The following is a 19,129-nucleotide window of genomic DNA, read 5'->3' on the forward strand; positions in this document are numbered from 1 at the left end:
ATCATCATAAGCTGGTAACATTAACATGAAAACATCTCTTTACATGAAGACAGTGTGGTGTCCGCAACCACCACCAGGCATCTTAGAATACTGGGGGTTGACGTCACGCTTGCCAGTCTTTGGGCGGGTTGGGAATCCCTTGAGGGATCGAGCATACTCGGCGACAGAGTAGGCGATTGCTCGAGTGTTAAGGAAGATAGCTCCCTTGTTGATGTTGGCAACAGTATCGCCCTTGCCATGGTAGTTCTTGTCATATGCAACGCCGGCCTCACCACCGAACAGCTTAACTTGCTCGGGGGTCTTGACGACCTCAGCACCAGTGAAAAGACCGCCAGCGGGGACGTTGCGCTTGATGAAAGCAGAGTAGTCGGATCGGCCGGTAAAGGCAGTGGGCTGGTGTGGGATACCCTGGTCGTCAAAGAACTTCTCGAACAGGTACTCAATTTCAGCAGAGCCAGCGGGGCCGGTCATGTTGTAGGCCGAACCGTCACCGTCGTAGATCTGGTTGGCGAAGTTGGGAGAGCCGATCATGTCGAAGTTGAGGTACAGCTTGACTTTGTGCAGCTCACGGTCATCGAGGCTGTTGACGTAGAAGGTGCTTCCAAGGAGACCGAATTCCTCAGCGGTCCACCAGGCAAAGCGAACGGCGTTGTTGAGCTTGAAGTTGGTAAGGGCTTTGGCAACGGTCATGATACCAATGGAGCCCGAGCCGTTGTCGTTGATACCAGGGCCGGCATCGACGGAGTCGGAGTGAGCACCGAGCATGATAACGTTGTTATGGTCTCCTCCCTTGGTCTCAGCAATGACGTTCCAGCTATGAGATACTGAATTAGTATATACCCGTGGCAATTGATACTGGAAATGGCGCTGAGTTACTTACGTGGTTCGGTTCTCAAACAGACTGATAACATTCATGGTGACATCAACCTTGCCAGATGCAATGAGGGTAGCAAGGTTCTTTCCATCCTCCTGGGAAAGACCAGCGGTTGGGACATGGCGCTTGTCAAGGCCACCAAGAGTTCCAGCAAGGGATCCGGGGACGTTGTTGTAGACAATGGCACCAGCAGCCTTTGCATCACCAGCCTGAGAAGACTTCTCGCCGAAGCTGCAGACGCCACGCTCAACGAGGACGATCTTGCCCTGAGTGTTCTCTGGGTAATCAGTCTGTATGCAAAAATTTAAGTTAGCTCTCCCGTGCTCTTCATTCTAGAGAGAATGTGACGTATAGAAAGTGTATGGCACATACAGCATTGCAGCCATTGTTCTTGGCAACGACAAGCTCAGCCATGATCTTGCTGGCAGGAGGGCTGTAGGACATGGCGCTGGCCTTGAGGTCCTTGCCATTGGCACTAACAGTGGCCTCGGCGTGAGACCACAGGTGTACCTGCTCCTGCTTCTTCACATCGTAGTAGCCAGTGGCTTTGATCTCATTGTAGATCCACTCGACAGTGTCCTTGTGGCCATTACCACCAAACACTCGGTTCTTTTCAGGATGAGCATCAGAAATGCTTTGCAGCTTCTCGACGCCTGCCATGATATCCTTGAGCTTAATCTTGTTTTGCAGGTCATCCTATACATATAGATCAGCACATAAGAATTTCCAAGGAACATTGTGATTTTTTGTTCTGCAGTGGAGTTATAGGTGACAGGGGCGAAGGGGTAGATTGATCGATCGATCTGTTGAGAGCAACTCACCTGAGTGACCATAGGCTTGAAAGGCCATCCGAAGGGCTCTTGACCAACAACGCCCTGGGAGATGGTTGTGACGGCCACGGCCAGGCTCAACAGTTGCGACTTCATGGTGAATATGCTGTGCTCTGCTAAACGAAGGGAGAAGGGCAACCTGGGGAGAAGGAGGCTTGATATGGGAATTCCTCTCTGTCGAAGATCCTGCCGATCTCCTCGAAAGGTTGGGTCTGACACTGGTTAATATATACCAGCCGACTTAATATACTGAGGCCAAAAGGTATCTTATTCCCATCAACCCGTACCTCTTCCTCTTATCCTATCATGCAATTTCGCTCGGCTTCATGCGGGACCAATTTCCCATGATCATGGCCGCAACCTGCCGGTTGTTCGTGATTTCGCTATCTGAGCACATGGATGTGCATCCCAAGAACCCAGAGCAGAGCCCAAACTTTGCTTCCTTCGGGGTGAATATCTCACAGGAATCTGGCACTACGTCCTGCGTGGAAAGCTGAGGCTTGTCTGCTTATCCCCGCCCCTTCCCCCGCAAGTCAATTGCTGAGCTGGACTCAGGCGAGCGTATAACTTGCATTGCAGGCCAGGCATCTTCCCAGCTAAAGTCCCCATGCAAAGTTGATTTTCTTCCGCTGTCGATCCCTGCAGGCAGGGATCTTCCCTATCATGCCTTCCCAACTCGCTTCAGCTGTCTAGCTTCCTTGGCAGGAAGGGGTCTCACAGAGCGAGATAACGGTGCAATGGATTTGCCCATCTGTATCATCAGCAGGAGAGCATGTATCCTCCATCATTTCGTGTAGGTAAGAGTCACAACTAGAGCCGCCAGGGAGTGACCTAGTATCTCCGTCTGTGTTTTCCCTTGGAATCTTTCTCTGCCTCTCAACAACTGGTTGTCTTCTGCAAGTCGTCTAGAAGCACTTAGATATCTGGGCATTTTGTCTCGATCTCGTATAAGTCTGTTGACCTCGGGATGAAATTCGCTGCTCCCCACAGCCGCCAAGGCCAGGAGGTTCCATTTACCCCAAAGAAACAAATATCCCCGGAGCCGGAAATACTAACAGCGGAAACAAGACGAAGTAAGAAGCGGCATGACTTGGTCTTCCAAGTGTAAATAAGTATGGAGACGCCGGCGGAGAGGCAAAAGATAGCAATTTCCTTTGCTCTCTTCGTCGTCCTTGGTCCGGAATTTTGTTTTATTGCAGGCCTGTGACCATCACGAGAAGCACGCAGGGATATGGCGAGTGCTGGAACTTCTTGTCAAAAAGGGACACTATTGGAGGGGATGTCATTGATATTTTTAACTTAACTCTTCCTGGAGAGCATGCCGAGAGGATCGAGATCTTGTCACCCCCAATCCTTGAACAGGTATAATGAGCTCTTCCCGTATTGCCTTTCGCCTTGTATCACCATCTGTGAGCTGCTGTCATGGCGGAGAAAGTCTTGCTTGACTTGACTTATCCCATGCCCATGGTCGAGGAGGATTCCTGGACCTGCCAGATCCACTCGAAAAGGCTACAGTCGGATGATCTTTTCCCATAACAACTATCCTATACGGATGCCATGGGTTGATGCCCTTGCTTGGGTCGAAGCGAAGTGGGCGAGAGAGATAACGCTGTTCCCGCCACAGGCATGGCTCTGGGGTAGAACAACAGCGGAGGCAACAACTAATCCTGAAAGCGGAGTACATAAGCATAACTATCGGCCAGTGGATTCTCATATGACCAGGGATAGATTAACTGTGGCATGCATACGGCTTCCCTGTCACTTTTGTCGTTGGTGTTGTCTGCCGTCGCTCAAGATATTATTATTGTTGTTGGTGTGGAAGTTGAGAGGACGTCAAAGATGTGTCCCAAAACGGCTTTCCCGAGGATCTCCGTTAAAACATCCCGTCCCTACATTTAGACAAGATGTATTCTCCGTATAAAAGGTGCGATATAAGAAATCTGCAGCCAGGGGTAATAAACGAGCTAAGAAGCTAAGAAGGAAGCCATACTTACTCACAGACTAATATTCCGGTCTTATATCGTTGACACGGCTGAAAAAGGTATGTCTTACCGGCCATCTAAGAGGCTTCTCTGTGGCCTCTACATCTACTCTTGGTACATTGGACCGGCGCCATTGAGGCGAGACATTGCTTGGCTGCATCGTGGGAATGTCTTTTGGAAGATTCTGATGTCGGCCTGACAACACGCTTGGTCAGTGTCCAACTATGGGGAATAGACTCTCGGACGTATACAGTTATCTATTTTCATAGCATTTTAGGCCCTGATTATCTTCAGCTAGAAGGTTCAGGAAGGCCAGGAACACAGCTAAGTGGCATTTTTGGACTCGAGTTAACTCTAACGGAGGGAGGGAGCCGGATACCAGTGATAGTTAGGCTGCTGATTGGATGACCACGCAGCAAACCAGGTGGAAGTTTTGCCCAAGACAACAATGATAATGGAGATGATGAGAAGAACCGATATTAACCAGGGGTATCGCCAGCCGTCTCACATGAGCATTCTTCAATCCGGAGAAAAAGAAAGCGAGGAAAGTGGTCTCTATTCTAGGCGGAGTCAAAATGGGGAGTATTCTATGTGCTATTTCCTTTGGAGAAGCGGGGGGGAATAAGTAAGAAAAGAGATGGCCGGCTGTGCAAGATGGTGCAAGATAGTAAAAGATAAAATGCATGGGATGATATTAAGAGACTTCTTCTGGCGCTTGCTCTAAGTCAAGGGTCGACATGACCAGTTCCTCCACGGCCTTGAGGCTTTCATCGTCCCGTTTTCCGCCGAACTGTGCGCCTCCATCTTCCCCTGCCACTCTCTGGTCCAGGGCTAGCTTGGTTTGTCCGAGAGCATGGATCTGTTCCTCAATGGTCCCTCTTGTCACAAGGCGTACAACCTCGACTTCACGGGTCTGGCCGACGCGGTGCGCACGGTTTTCTGCCTGAATGTCTTCCTGTGGATTAAAGCTCGAGTCGAATATTATCACTTTGTTAGCGCAGGCCAAGTTGATCCCTGCACCACCGGCCTTTGTTGACAGCATGAACACCGGGATGTCCACTTGCTCATGAAAGGCATCAAGGATGGACTGGCGGTCTTCAACGCTAGTTTTCCCGTCGAGTCGGAAGAATTTGATCTTCTGAGTCTCGAGAACCTGTTCAAGGATGTCCATGACCATTGTAAACTGGGAGAAAACTAGAATCCGGTCGCCATTTGCGATATAATTATCCAGGAGCTCGCAAAGCTTATCAACTTTTCCAGAATTCATCCATTCCTTATTCTTAAGGGCAAATTTACCAAGTGCGGCGGGGCTACCCGTACAGAGAGTATGGCATTCAAAGTCATTGTATTCGCGTAATTCAACGTAAATTTGATCAGGATCGGAATGCGTCCACTTCTCGTCTTTCAAGCATGCCTTTGATATTCGACTTAGCGTCTTGTCATCATATACCCGACGGGAGAAGAGTGGGTGAATTGCTGCCTGTCGTAGTTTCATGAGTATATTAGACGACTTGTTCCTTGTCAATTTCTTCCCCGCCGCTCGGTCGGCTATATGTTGTTTCACCGACTCAATCTCGCTATGATAAATCTCCTTTTGAGATTCATTCATTTCGCAGTATTCAACACGGGAAGTTTTAGCGGGCAGGTCAATCACCTGATGCTTTTTTCGTCGCAATACAAATGGCATCAGCATGGATTTCGCCCGAGCAATCCGTTGCGCAGATAGCAAGGCCGAATGTGTATCGTCCACTGTTCTAGCCTTGGCCCTAAATATGTACTCAAGATCATCCTTCCGTTCTCTGAAAACTGAAGGTAAAATGAATCCAAGCAGTGAGGCTAGCTCCTGGAGATTGTTTTGGAGCGGAGTACCCGTGAGAAGTAGGCGGAATTGCGCTGGTATGCGAATAAGTTTCTCGTATAATTGAGACTTGCTGCTTTTGAGCATGTGGCCTTCATCATAAACACAGACGTTGAAGTTCATGGATCGAAGAAAGGCTGCATCCACCTTCGCTTTCGCAATGGTATAAGTAGTAATGACAACATTGATATTCTCTCTGTTGTCTTCTATTTCAGTTCGAATTTCTGCTCGAGCCGCTTGCCCTGCATAATATGGCATTGTTTTCAGTTTTGGACAGAAGAGTGAAAACTCGCGAAGCCAGTTCTCAAGTGTTGAGGCCGGGACGACGACCAGATGGGGCCCAGTAACTCCAACTTCAAGGAGGTGAGAGAGGAAAGCAATGACCTGGCATGTCTTTCCCAGCCCCATGTCATCAGCAAGGATACAACTAAGGCCCTGGTCGTAGATTAATTTGAGCCAGTTGATTCCCACAATTTGGTAATCCTTCATCGTTATGGTGTCACTCATAATGGAAGGCTGGGATATAAATTTCCTACCCCGGGACTTATCTCTAACGTCATCCGCATCCTCACTTGCACAACAACGGCTGGATGGGCTTCCAATCCCAGAATCCTGGATCCCGTCCGAGGAAGGCTTGTCAAGAGACACTATTTCCAGTTCGCCACTGTCCCGTTTTGATCCGAATATGTCGACTCCCCAGCGCTTTATCTCCGTTGCTATTGGCTTACCGAGGGCCTCGCATTCAGCGACTAGAGCATCAACTGCCTCATAGCCTGTCCACATATCTAGGCATTTGTCCACTATTTTGTCGCCTAAAGCTTTCTTTGAGGTTTTCTTCTTGTTTCCAGGAGCTTTTTCGGACGTATCGGATTGCTCGATGGAAACACATCGGGCAGAAGCCAGAGATGAGAATGGCCTTTGTGAAATGAATTCATTTGCAACGTCAACAGTAATTTCCGCGATGTCAGATAAATCTTCAGGAGAGCAAACATTGAAAAACCCCAATACTTTTGCTTCCTGTGATCCATCGTCGGGACTTAGACTTTCGGCCTCTGAATCCGAAGAGTAATCATCCTCAAGGGGTATTCTCGGTGAAGCTAGTCGTCCTTTTCCACGGGCAACAGTCTTTTTAGGGAGTTTACGGGATGCTGCTTGGTCAGATGCAGCGGTGTCCGCCGGCGATTCCTGGCGTGATTTGGAGCCGCGTATTAGACGCCGGCGTGGAGCTTGTGGTCTATCTTCTGACTCTCGGTGCGAATTGATAGGTTGTTGGCTGGATGTCCATTTGTCCTGAATTCGACCTTTGGATTTGATTTGCTGTTTGACAGCGGAAACCCGTGGTATGCTACAATCTAAACTTAGTTCATCTTCAGACATTAGGTTTATCGAGCTCTTTTCTTCCAAGCTCGCAATGTACTCCAGGGCATGTTGGTAATTTCCCCGATGCTGCATGAGAGTATCCAAACAAAACCGAACGGATTTATTGGGGTATACCGAGTATAACCTCTGTACCTTTGCCCTTAATGTAAAGTCGTCTATTTGGTTCAGTGTAAAGCCGTGATCGTCTGGGGCTGGAGGTGTCGTTCGATTTCGTTTATTCACCATTTCTGAAGCACCCGTTTTCGTTATGTTGGCATTCTCTGCGGATCGCTTTTGGCCTTTAGTACCATCTGGGTTATAAAATGCAGCCGCAGTGATTTCACGAAATTTGGCCAAAGAGTTTCCCGATGCTGAAACGGGGGATGAGATATATCCATCTTTCTCCGGACTAGGGGCAGCTTTTGCAAACGTAGACGGCCTTATATCTGTAGTTCTCACGGCTGAGAAATCGTCATCCGAAGAGCCGCCACGGTATGTAGGGCCATCGTCTTCACTAAGGTCTATGACTGGCGTCCGCCTCACTGGGCCCGTTGAAAAAGCGGGAGGTCGGAAATGGGTTCCTGGCGGTGCAATGGAAGCCGAAAAATTCCTGTTCGCACCCTGTAGTGAAGGCCCAAGAGGAGATGAGCCAGCCACTTGAACTACGGCATCATGCTGAGGGGAGGCCTTCGAATGATTTGGAGGCTGAACTACTTGGGTAGGCTGGGTCAAGAGCTGGGTTGGTTGCGTAGGTGCAAGGATAGAGTGCTCGCCATTGAGAGGAATTGTGGCAACTGTTTCCTGTTCTAGGGTCTCACGGGTAATGGAGACAGGCTCATGATCAATATTCAAAGCCCTGCGGGCTGCAGCCATATTTCGTATAGGGGTGTCGGGAATGCGGTCCTCCATGCTTGCTAAATTACCTCAGTGTCAAGAGGCTAGTGCAGCGTGCTGCAGTAGACTACTGCCATAGTGCCCTGAGCATTCTGTATTTGATGGTTGAGGGAAGGGCCAAGGGGGCGGACGGGCGCAAGTATGCTTCACACAGAGCAAGTATCAGAAATAGAAAAAAGGTAGCAACAGGTTTATTTCGTTGCAAAGCATAGAACAGTACGGAATACAATCTTGGAAGTTCCTAAGAAAAATGTCCATCGCCGAGAAAAAAAAGGCACGTGACAAACACAATAATCACGTGATATAATTTAGGGTTAAGGTTCGCGGCTTAAAATTTGAGTAGAGTTCAAAATAGTTACATAAAAGTCAAAAAAGTTTCGTCTTAAAGTAACAGTAGGGAAAGTAAAGCGCGGTGTTGGGACAGATATTAAAAGGATAAAAGGGAGTCAAAAATTACTCTTCTGTCCACGACTCGCACTATCTCGGCTCATGTTCCTCTGGGAACATATGGCAATAGACCTTTTCGTCTCGTGGTCCTGTGGCCTAAGGTCTCGACATTTCTTCATATGTGCTACTTACCAGACTTGTCCATGCAGGGCTCTACCTGGCCGTTTAATGTTTAATCGCTTTACTAAGCGGGCAGCTGCTCACACACACCTCGTGTATAATTCTCCTGTTCTTCAGTTTATCCAGGGCTTTCAAGCGAAATTCTAGAGATGGGGTTGCGATGCCCAAACGTGCAACTTCATGCAAGCCAATCTCATTTCTATGCCGCAACAGGCAACAAACCACTAGGTAGCAAATCACCTAAGAATCTTGTCATCGCTACGGATAAGAGCGCCTATATTACGGTTAGAGGGGCCTGAAAGGTGCCACTCATCTACACCTATATATAACCTGTAATGGCTGGCATCTGAAGGAAACAGCTTATCGGCGGTGCACGATTACTAGTCAAGAATACGGAAGTAAAGTGGCTGTACGTATAACGAATCAGAATCATGGTAATAAATCATATGTAAATCATGTGTTTGCAGAAACCAAACTACTGGAAGCTGCTGCATAATCCCATTCTTCTTCTTTGCGACATATAAATGAGTGTTACTAGGGGCTGTTGTGAAGTAAAAGAGTTCCCTTATCTAGTTTCCTAAGGAGTGGATTAATACCTCAATCTAATAGAGCAATAACACCGTTCTCAAAAAACTAATTAAAAATAGGGTTATAGTGCGAGTCCAGAAGCTATATTTTAACTATGATACTCTGTCTTTAAACTACTCTGGCTACAGTACTTATTGGGATTTGTGGGCCATAACCTACGTAGGTACTCGGGATGTCCAGCTCGACTAGGTCTGTATCGAAGACCTTTAGCGAGCTACTGCCGGTGTCGTTGAGCACCAGGTTAGAATTTCCAGATAACATAAATACCTAGACATCGCCTTTAATTATCTCCTTTGGTTTTCTTAGATATTTGCTCGGATAAGAGCAATTCCTGGTCTTCCAGAAACCCCTTCAGTGTTTCTCAATCTCACCATGCCACTAACTAAAAAGGAGTGAGCCCACACTAATAGTAGGCAGAGCTGAAGTTTTTGACACAAACTTACAGCCTTAGACGCGGCATCAGGTGGATGTCCACGATGCGGACGGCCCAAAAGGGAACAGTACTTGGTGTTTAAGCCCTAGGCGGCTGCGTCGTCCAGGTAGGCAGCGGCTAAGTCACCGCCCTCCAGGTATAGGCAGACGGGCAGCCCAGCGGCAGCCATCTGCTTGAAGACTTCCAGCGTTCTGACATAAGTCTGCACTCATCCAGACGGGCCGCCAGAGGCAGGGCAGTGGTCCAAAGAGGGGGCTTGTAGTAGCAGTAGGATTCGAATAGTTTGAGTTTCTTCTTATAGTATAGATTGATAGCAGTTTGAAGGTTTATTTTCTGGCCTTCAGTTATTTCTGGGATGTTAATTATTGCTTAGATCTCTGCGATTCGTCCTTCTACATCCCATTTAGTTGGCTTGGGATATGTAGGTAGGGGGTTAAACCGGGCCTTTGGAGCAGGCAGGATGGTCTGTAAGGCATGCTCGGAGACATTGCTAGTGGAAGGCACTGGCAGGGTCGAAGTGGTGGCAGAAGTTGCCTGGGTGAAAGCAACCTTACGAGCGTGCCCGCTGCGCTTGTTCTTGAAAGTTTGCTGCACAGTGCGAAGCTTGGAGGCCGTGGACCCACGATATTATATGACTGGGAAGTTGCTGATACTCCAGAGACCGAAGCACAGGCAGAAGTAGTTGACCCTGGCCCTTAAAGCACGCAAGATCAGGTTCCAGGATAATCCTCACCATAGTCCACGCATAGAATCGTTGTTCGCTAGCAGCATTTCGTGTCTCCGTATCTGGTTTTTGAGCATGGGGCAGAAGACACCGGTGACAGTGGCATCTTTACATAACTATGACGAACCAGTTAGTTCCTTAGCACAGAACCATATGTGGCAATGTTTGGGAATCATAGGTAGAAGTAGAGAGCAGGATTTTGCCGTCAACTGCTTTTGGCTTGCCCACTGGACACTGCTGAGCCAGAGGCAGAAGAAAACACGCCACAGAGAAGAAGATCACAGTTATCTGGGGCTTCTTTTGGCTTGCCACTTTACCTCAATAGAAAGCAACCGCAGCTACGGCCCATACGCCGGCATTTGGCACACGTTCCTCTCGTCCCACCGAGAACACAAGCACGATCATAAGTCGCATTAACTGGATAAGAAGGCCGGGATTCCTCCCATCTGGGAAAATACCAATTTAACAATATGTATGTAACAATGGTTATGCCGTCCTTGATGCTTGAGGTCGAAGAGATACTGACCTTAAGTGCAGTCAGGACGAGGTTATTCTTTGACAGATAATAATAAGGAACGTGGAGAAGTTGGAGAAGTCGAGGAAATTGAAGTGTTTATATACCCGCAAAGACGTCGAGTTTGAGTGAAGTCGGAGTCGAGTGACATAGCGAACAGTGAAACATTTGCAGTGAAGCAGCCTTGGGGTAAAGCAGCTTTGCAGCGACAGAGCCACGGTCACTGCCTTGGAAGATAAATATCCGGCACTTTTGGCATAGGGGTAAAACAAAATATACCCCGGTACTCCCAAGGAAACGCTAGGGAGAAGCAGGATAACCCACGCACTCTGCTTGGCCCTATTCACCGCCCATTCCTGAGTTCCGAGATAGCTAGTTCAGGCCATGCAACCTCGACACTGGCTGTTATATTAGTGCATCGATGCAACGAGATATACTTATATGATATCAACCTGACTGCTACACTTGGCTACCTCCCACAAATGTTGGTCGTACATCATGCCGAAGGCTTTCTCAGCTAACTAGGCAGCATTAAGGATAAAGTCGACGGGGAAACGGAGCTATTGGTGAACTGCTGCTTCGAGAATACATCGAAGTCAATGCTGGTCGTTGACTAAGGCGAAGAGAAGGAAGTGTCAGGCTGATCTTTAGAAGGAAACCTGACATTGATGCTATTAGTGTGTTGGCTGAACCCCCCTTATCATGGCTGTGAAAGGGGACGCGATATTATAGGTAAAACTCTGCTTGTATAAGGGGTCAACATTAACGTTCAAGACAGCCATGGCCGGAAGGGATAAGAGATGGTGAGCCGGCTATTTGGATACAGTGCTCGGATAGATAGAGCCGAGCGATATCAATAACCAAGAATACCCCGAATAAGATATTTGGCTTGCCAAAGGTGCAGCACGATAGTTGCTTTACCAACTGGAGACTAAGGGGGATTGGCTCTTTTGTCCCTTTCAGGATCCATTACCAGGGGTAATCAATCCTGTTAGGGACTCTACATTCCCTTCATCCTCGTCACCGCCAATGATACTTTAGAGACCACTCTCCACAGTACAGCTCTTGGATACCAACAACGACCAACATATCGGACGGAAGAAGACCCATTTATACCAGACAGCGTCGAATCCAGTCAAATTTATGGGGAAAACTAACTCAGATCACCATATGTTATATTAACATCCGCTTCTTAAGAACGGTTACACAACCAGGCCCCCGACTATGATTCTTACCGTCTAGATGCGATTCCGATAATTTCTATGGGAAATTCCGCGGCCTTCTCGGTTGGGCGGGCTGCTTTGGCCACCGCTAATGCATGTCATTGTTCCCCTGTCACCACTTCGAGAGGTTACTTAACTAGTTGACTGACTAGTTAGTTAGGACTAGGATCTCCAAGTCACCAGAAAATCTTATTATAACCAATTTCCCGTATTTATGTGGCGAAAGACTGTCTTGAGAAAGACATCATGCTACACGTTGGCAGCACAGCAACAACTGTCTTTTTTTGATACTCATCTTACAGAGCCAAAATAATGCTTCAAACCCTGGAATTGGAGATCCAGAAAATGCAGACGGTATTAGAATTTTCTCCACATTGATGACCATTCAGTGTTCGAGAAAGCTGGGGCAGTTTGGATACTTGCAGCTGCTCCTAGTCTCATCATCACCCTCCTTGTTGCCGGAGCTCCGTTTGAATCTCAAATCGGCGGCCTGGACATATCCCTTCTCATCATATAATTTGTCCTGCAATCATTCCTATTCCTAGACGATGGGCTGAATACGGCTCCATTATTACCTCATGGATGACTTCAAACCGCAGATCTATCGGCCTGTCTATTTATTGACGGTTGAGAATTGCCAACAACAATTAATTATATACACCTAAAGGAAAAACAGCCGTTATCTTGGCACGTTGAATTCCGATGATACCATCCTGAACATTATTAGCACTTCATATACTGTCTATACCCATATATTACATTCTCGAGATACGGAGTATCTCCAGCTCTCCACAAGACAGCCACCTATATCACTTTGCACATATAGAGCAGCCTTACCTCTGAAGTGTCTTGGCTGGCTCCTCATATGCCGGATGGACCCAAACCCGTCTTGGTCGCTGGTTTCGAAGCATTATTATATGGCTGGGCGTCTGGGTCTCTAGCACGGCTACAGCCCACCTCGAACCATGGCGATATCTACCGAATCCTTGTCTACAGCCCTGTCTTGTTGACTACGGAATGGCGAGATAGAAAGGAAAAAAAAAAACAACCCCCCCATGGTAATCGCTATCCGGGCGAGAATATCTCGACGGGATGTATAAGAATGCCGATCACGCCTGATCGTCCAGGAACAATTGATGCCCCATATGGCCCTCTCGTCCGTTCTCAAGATTTTCGCCTGCGGTTCCGTTAAACCTCATCAGGCCACGAGACTAGAGTTCTGGAAATCTTGGTAACTGACAGGACCGGTGGGACCTTATTAGTGACGACGCGCTTCCCGATCGACCGTATGGGTCTCCACCGTTAAAAGAGCCTCCCTGTTTTTGTTTTGCTCTCCTCGTTCATATACTTGACCATAGCCAGGATGTGATCATGAACTGTTGTCGGCGTTCACTTCTTCAACTACCATACCGAACGATTATGTGGCTGTGGCATTGTCGTCCACGCCCAGCTGCCATCGGTCACCATGCAGATCCCTCCAAAGAAAGTGCTTTTGTCCTGGCCACGGCCGAACTATGAGCATCCAAAAGAACTCCGAGGGCCTGGGTTGATTATATTGACCGCCATATTCGCTCCGTTGACTGCCGCTGTCGTTGCTGCCCGCTTGTTCACTCGTATTCGAATATCAAAAAGTTTTGGTACCGATGACATACTCATAGTTGCTGCTGCAGTTCCGGCCATTGCCTGTGGTGTAATTACCGTCCTGGGCACGATCAAGTATGGATGGAGTCGGCATGTCTACGATGTACCGTTCGACCAGCTTGTCCTGGGCCTGAAGCTCACTATGGCATTGGAGTGTCTGTTTGGCGTCAGCTGCGCTCTCACGAAGCTATCCCTCCTCTTCTTTACGCGGAAAATGATTTTCGGGATAAATTCAAAGATCTTGAAGTGGCTCGTTTGGATTACCATTGCCGTCGTTGCTGCTGAAATGGTCATCTTTTGCATTGTGGTTATTTTCACCTGCCGGTATGGTTTGCCCTGATCTACACTCTCATTGATCTATACATACACCTGTATAGATGGAAACAAAAAACAGCCAGCAGCTAACTTGAGTCGGATGTAGCCCAATATCAGCCTACTGGACTCTAAGCCTGCACCCCCAGGAATGCATCAATGAAACAGCACATCTCCTGATCGGTACAATCATTAACATTTTCACGGATCTCTTGGTTGTTATCTTGCCGATACCGACTGTCATGGGCCTCAAGCTGCCGTACAGACAGCGTATTGTCTTAGCCCTCCTTTTCGGCGCCGGTTTCGCAGTCTGCATTGCAGGCAGCTTCAAAACCTACTATGTTCACGCATATAACGTCTCGTATGACAAAACCTGGGATTCCTACCCCGTCTGGATCTCAGGCACCATCGAGCTGTACCTCGGCGTTGTATGTTCCAAATCCCCTCTGGCTAGAATTGTGAATACCGTATAGCTGACAACGACATCCAACTAGATTGCTGCTTCGTTGGCCTCTCTCAAGCCATTCTTCGCCCGCTACCTCCCCGCAGTCCTGGGCACATGGTCCTCCCAACGAGGCGGCCCTTCTTCTGGATACTCCAACTCCCGGTCTCGCGGACGGCGAGGAGACAACGGTTATGTTAGTGACGGCAACGGCGGAATTCTCAACAGCTACCATACGACAACGACCGTCGCGTCCGCAACACCACACGGCATCGAGTTTGTAGACCTGGATAAGAAAGGGGTGATGGTGTCCAAATACATAACGTATGAAGCCAACAATGTATCGAAACCTTCAAGCATTCGGTCCGCGGACGCAACATCAGAGTCGGAACTGAGGCTGACATGACCTAGATTTTTTAACTCTTTCATCTTTTGTGTTTTAGTGTGCATTGTTCTGGCGGTAGGATGGCGGCAGGATTGGGTTTGGTCTGCATCTTCTAGGCTCTTTCGAGATATCGAATTTTAATGCGAACGAAGTGTTTTTGAGGCACATAACTAGTTAATCTAAGCTACGTAAACTACTAACTAGGCAATTGGTTGGCAAAGCTTTGCTAAATCTCAGTAGGCTCCCGCAGTTAGCTTAGAAGACCTGATGGTAACCTATTCCACGCAAGCAGGCTTCAAACGCGGCTAGGGATGACATCTGGCATGGTCTGCCCCCGTATGTGTTGAAGTCGACGTTTGTTTTTGCCTAGTGTCTAAACCCGGCAGTCATCGACAGGGGCTGCGGGATGCAAACATACCCCAGGGGGCAGCCTCGGTGTAACAAGCTTCGGTTGGCGGATGCTTGTCTGCCGCCGGCGCGAAAGCCGACTGATATCAAGCAGCCGTGGCTATATTATTATTACTCCGTACGAGGTGTCTCTTTGCCGAGCTAACTAGTTACTTTCAGTGCATATAGCAGACAAGGAGTCTAGATTTTACCGTCGGAAAGCTACACTAGGAGATGCTTACTCCGTACTTTGTGCATCTTTTGTCCTACACGGTACCTACGCCTAGGTCTTGCAAGGTGGGCAGATCAGGTCATCTAGACGTGATAGAACGTGGATTGTATTTGCATCGAGTCTATATGTGGACTAAAAAGCTGACCTCTATCCGACCCAGACCATCTATAGACCAGGCCATAAGTGAATTAAAAGCACCCGCCAAAAGACAGAATCAAAGTGCCCAGTGTGTGTGTTTGTGTGTGTATGTCTCTCCCATGCTCCGTGGCTATGCATGCGTCGTATCATATTTCAAGCCCACCACTTCTTTCTCTTCTCCTGGAGATCAACGAGCTGGTTCTGGAGCTTCTTCAGCTCATCGATGCGGGACGCCTCGGTGTTCAGAACCCGCAGATGTTCCTTTTTCAGGTCCTCGAAGGCCTCGTCGAGCTGTTTGTGCCAGGGGTATAGGACGAACACCTGGAAGCACAGGGCGGAGGAGGCGACGAAGAAGTTGGTCAAGCTGATGCCGCGGGTGAAAATCATGGTGGCTAGCTAGCTCAGTGGACGTTTTTCCTGCTGGCCGGTCAGCCATATCAGAGCGGTCTCCCGATGGAGCAGACTACTTACTTTTTTGATGCAGGGGCTCTCGCTATGATTATCAGATGCTGTGTGAAGGCTGGAGGAGAGACGAGACGATCGGGGCTCTATGGTCTATGGTGGAAAGCGCAGGTATCACTGTCCAGGAAACGGGCGCTGGTCATAATAGGCGAGTGTCCTGAGGAGAGTCAGCTGTGCTATCTGCGTGTTGTTGCTCTTGAACTGAGCGTCTTTTTTTTTATTTAAAACAGAGCAAGCAGCAGGCGAATACAACGACAACAACAAGAGCGAAAACTCTGCCTTGTCCTCACTCTTACTGACTGGCTCCTCTTAGGCCTAGGTACTTTAGTTGCTGTCGAAACGGCCGAAGGAGAACGTGAATGCCGACTTTTCGCCGAGAGGCGCCGCGGAGCCCAGCAAGCCCCACGGCCGGCGGTGTCGACCCTGGCGCCGCTCGAGGATGAGCAGCTGAAGCCAGGCGTTTAAGAAGAAGCCGTTGGAAGCTGCTGGATCGCGGAAGACGCTGCTCTAGCCTGGCCGCCGGCTCATCAAACGGCCTGCTGGGGAACGGCCGATGCGATGCGATGCGATGGCTGATGGCTGTACGGAGTACGGAGTGGCTAGCCAGCGTGCCGGTCGACTGCCTGGAGAAGCCGACTGGAGACAGTTCCACAGACAGACTCCGACCCGACAGGCACCGTTACTGCAGCTCTGCACATCATCATCGACATCTCCTCAATCTTCTCTTTTCTTCTCTATCTTGTCTTTCTTCTTCTTCTTCATCTTCGCTTCTTCTGCTTCTTTTTTGATATCAAAAAAAAAGAGCCGAGAAAGTCTGGATTTCACGTGACTCACGCCGAAAAAAAAAAAAAAAACCACCAGAAAAGAAGAAGAAAAATAGAAGAAAGATAGAAGAAGAGAAGATGAAGAGAAGAAAAGGAAGAAGAAGGGAGGTTCATGCCATCATCTCCCGGCCCGTCAGCGCTGGCCGCTGACCTCCCCCTCGTTTTTGCTCGTCTTCTCCCGCCCGAGCCGTCGGTGCAGGGGCCTGAAAAAAAGAGCGACACCAAGAAAAAGGGGCTCCCGCGCTTTTATCTGACTGGCGGGAGGTCTATTTATTTATTTACCCCTGAACGAGGCTATACTTCCTGTCGACCGCTGGAATTGCATTCCGCGACATTCATTTCTGCCCGTCAAAACAGGGTAAAACTCTTCATCTCCATCCCTCGAGACCCGTCCGCTCGCTCTTTTTTTTTTTTTTTTCGCCGCCTCGCCTTGTCTCGTCCAGGCGTTGACATTCGTTTTGACCAACTCCGTGCGCTGCATCCCTTACACCGAACGCCCGACAGACTTCCCCTACGCCCAAGGTGCATAACCGCGACTGCGCGCCCCCTGTTACTCCGTACATCCAGCCGTGAACCTGGTGGGAATTCTCCGATCCAACGTCATCGGCGGCGGCTGTTATCCTGGCCCCAAGAGGACCGTCGTGGGAAGCAATAATGATGACTTCTCCTACGTCAACTACGCTCTTCCACATTCCTACCAACCGGATATCTTCAGTGACGAACGGGAAGGGCATCACTCGCAGACGCCGGACGCTCACCAGTCCTTCTAGCAGCCATATACTGCAGACCATCGAGGAGAGGAAGCTATGCAGGCTCAGGAGGACGCCTTCTTTGCTGCATCGCTGCAAGCACCTTGTGGTCCGGCATACATGGACTGTCCCGCTCGTTCCTCTGCTCGCCATTCTCTTCTTGTACGGCGTTAATCCCACTGAATCTAATGTCTTTCACCGTTTTATATTCCTCTCATACAAACAGCAGCGGTCTGACCCCACGAAACCTGTACAATATGCCAAGGGTCCGTGGGACATCGCACTCGTTACCTTTTATACCATCGTCCTCTCTGTTGCTCGAGAGTTTGTCATGCAAGAGTTACTACGGCCCTTGGCTATCTTCTGCGGCCTGAAATCGCGGGGTAAGCGGCTCCGATTCATGGAACAGACCTATACTGCCCTCTACTTTGGCATAATGGGGCCGGCAGGACTCTATGTGATGAGCACCTCGCCTGTCTGGTACTTCAATACCCGTGGAATGTATGAGGCTGCCCCTCATCTGACGCTCGACGCTGGCTTCAAGTTCTACTACTTGTTCCAGGCGGCCTATTGGGCGCAGCAGGCCGTAGTCATGCTGCTCGGGATGGAGAAGAGACGAAAGGACTTTAGGGAGCTCGTAACGCATCACATCGTTACTCTAGTTCTTATCTCCCTAAGCTACCGTTTTCATTTCACTTATGTCGGAATTGCGGTCTACATAACCCACGACATCAGTGATTTCTTCCTTGCTGTAAGTTCAAAATTTGTCTAATGTCATTTCCTTTTTTTCAACGAACAACACGGCCCTTTTAACACGGATACCCGTATAGTCATCCAAGTCACTCAACTACATCGACAGCCCTCTGGTAGGGCCATTCGTCGGTGCCACTATCGCTACCTGGATCTACATGCGCAACTACTTGAATCTACGCATCATCTTCTCTCTTTTCAACGAGTTTGATACCGTTGGCCCCACCGAGCTTGACTGGGAAGCAGGCCAGTTCAAGTGTCTCTACACCAAGCTCTTCTTCCTGTTCCTGTTGGTTTCTCTCCAGGCTCTCAACCTCTTCTGGCTCTTCTTGCTTGTGCGCATTGCCTACCGCTTCGTCGTGCACAACATCGCAAAGGACGAGAGATCCGAAGCCGAAGAGTCTGAGATCGAAGAAATGAAGGCCAAGGAGGCTAAGGTAGCCGGATCATCTGCTATAATACAGTCTTCCAGCCTGAAGCCTGTTTCATGAATTCCTCTTCTCTTCTACTTCATCTTTGCCTTCTCCATGAGAAGTCGTAAGGACGGGTGTTTACTCTTTGCCAAGTTTGATTTCGCTTCTTCAGTATTGATACCACCTTTGATAGATTTTATAATGTTTAATATCATGGCAACTAGATAGATTCCACGAATAAATGCACATAACCATCTCTCTTGTTATCTTCTCCGCCGTTACCCCTGAACCGTAAACGATGCTCACTCGCTGCCTGCTGACCTAAGCCCCCTCGTCACATGAAGTAAGCCAACGTTCGAAACTCCCAAAGAAGAATAATTAGATATCGATTGTGATAACCAACTGCAACTCGACTACATTCGCTCCTTGGCCTATCTGACAATCCCCCGGACTCGTCTTTCAGAAGCTGGTTCGTCTTATCTGTTACCTGCTTTGCCTCGCGCAGGTAATGCGAGGCTGCCCCGTTCGCTTAACTGCCCCGGTGAAGC

The 19,129-nt window shown here is 48.8% G+C and overlaps 6 protein-coding genes across 6 annotated transcripts; 3 read left to right on the forward strand and 3 right to left on the reverse strand.

Annotated features, from left to right (window-relative positions):
- Positions 1–39: 39 nt before the first annotated feature.
- On the reverse strand, positions 40–1,800 carry TRV_01590 (aminopeptidase, putative; the record flags this gene model as incomplete). The annotated part of the gene is made up of 4 exons (XM_003024194.1): positions 40–814; positions 881–1,164; positions 1,247–1,570; positions 1,696–1,800. The coding sequence occupies 4 exons, from the start codon at positions 1,798–1,800 to the stop codon at positions 40–42; spliced, it is 1,488 nt and encodes a 495-aa protein (XP_003024240.1).
- A 2,580-nt stretch (positions 1,801–4,380) lies between these two features.
- TRV_01591 (uncharacterized protein) lies at positions 4,381–7,812 on the reverse strand (the record flags this gene model as incomplete). Its single annotated transcript, XM_003024195.1, has 1 exon — positions 4,381–7,812. One exon carries the CDS (start codon positions 7,810–7,812, stop codon positions 4,381–4,383), a length of 3,432 nt encoding a protein of 1,143 aa, XP_003024241.1.
- A 5,499-nt stretch (positions 7,813–13,311) lies between these two features.
- On the forward strand, positions 13,312–14,647 carry TRV_01593 (uncharacterized protein; the record flags this gene model as incomplete). The annotated part of the gene is made up of 3 exons (XM_003024196.1): positions 13,312–13,811; positions 13,909–14,227; positions 14,294–14,647. 3 exons carry the CDS (start codon positions 13,312–13,314, stop codon positions 14,645–14,647), a joined length of 1,173 nt encoding a protein of 390 aa, XP_003024242.1.
- Positions 14,648–15,536: 889 nt separating this feature from the next.
- TRV_01594 (uncharacterized protein) lies at positions 15,537–15,770 on the reverse strand (the record flags this gene model as incomplete). Its single annotated transcript, XM_003024197.1, has 1 exon — positions 15,537–15,770. One exon carries the CDS (start codon positions 15,768–15,770, stop codon positions 15,537–15,539), a length of 234 nt encoding a protein of 77 aa, XP_003024243.1.
- A 643-nt stretch (positions 15,771–16,413) lies between these two features.
- TRV_01595 (uncharacterized protein) lies at positions 16,414–16,819 on the forward strand (the record flags this gene model as incomplete). The annotated part of the gene is made up of 2 exons (XM_003024198.1): positions 16,414–16,657; positions 16,707–16,819. 2 exons carry the CDS (start codon positions 16,414–16,416, stop codon positions 16,817–16,819), a joined length of 357 nt encoding a protein of 118 aa, XP_003024244.1.
- A 504-nt stretch (positions 16,820–17,323) lies between these two features.
- On the forward strand, positions 17,324–18,659 carry TRV_01596 (uncharacterized protein; the record flags this gene model as incomplete). Its single annotated transcript, XM_003024199.1, has 2 exons — positions 17,324–18,169; positions 18,249–18,659. The coding sequence occupies 2 exons, from the start codon at positions 17,324–17,326 to the stop codon at positions 18,657–18,659; spliced, it is 1,257 nt and encodes a 418-aa protein (XP_003024245.1).
- Between the last annotated feature and the right edge of the window lie 470 nt (positions 18,660–19,129).

Source organism: Trichophyton verrucosum (assembly GCF_000151505.1).
Source record: "Trichophyton verrucosum HKI 0517 chromosome Unknown contig00122_1.f1.exp, whole genome shotgun sequence".
Lineage (NCBI taxonomy): Eukaryota > Fungi > Ascomycota > Eurotiomycetes > Onygenales > Arthrodermataceae > Trichophyton > Trichophyton verrucosum.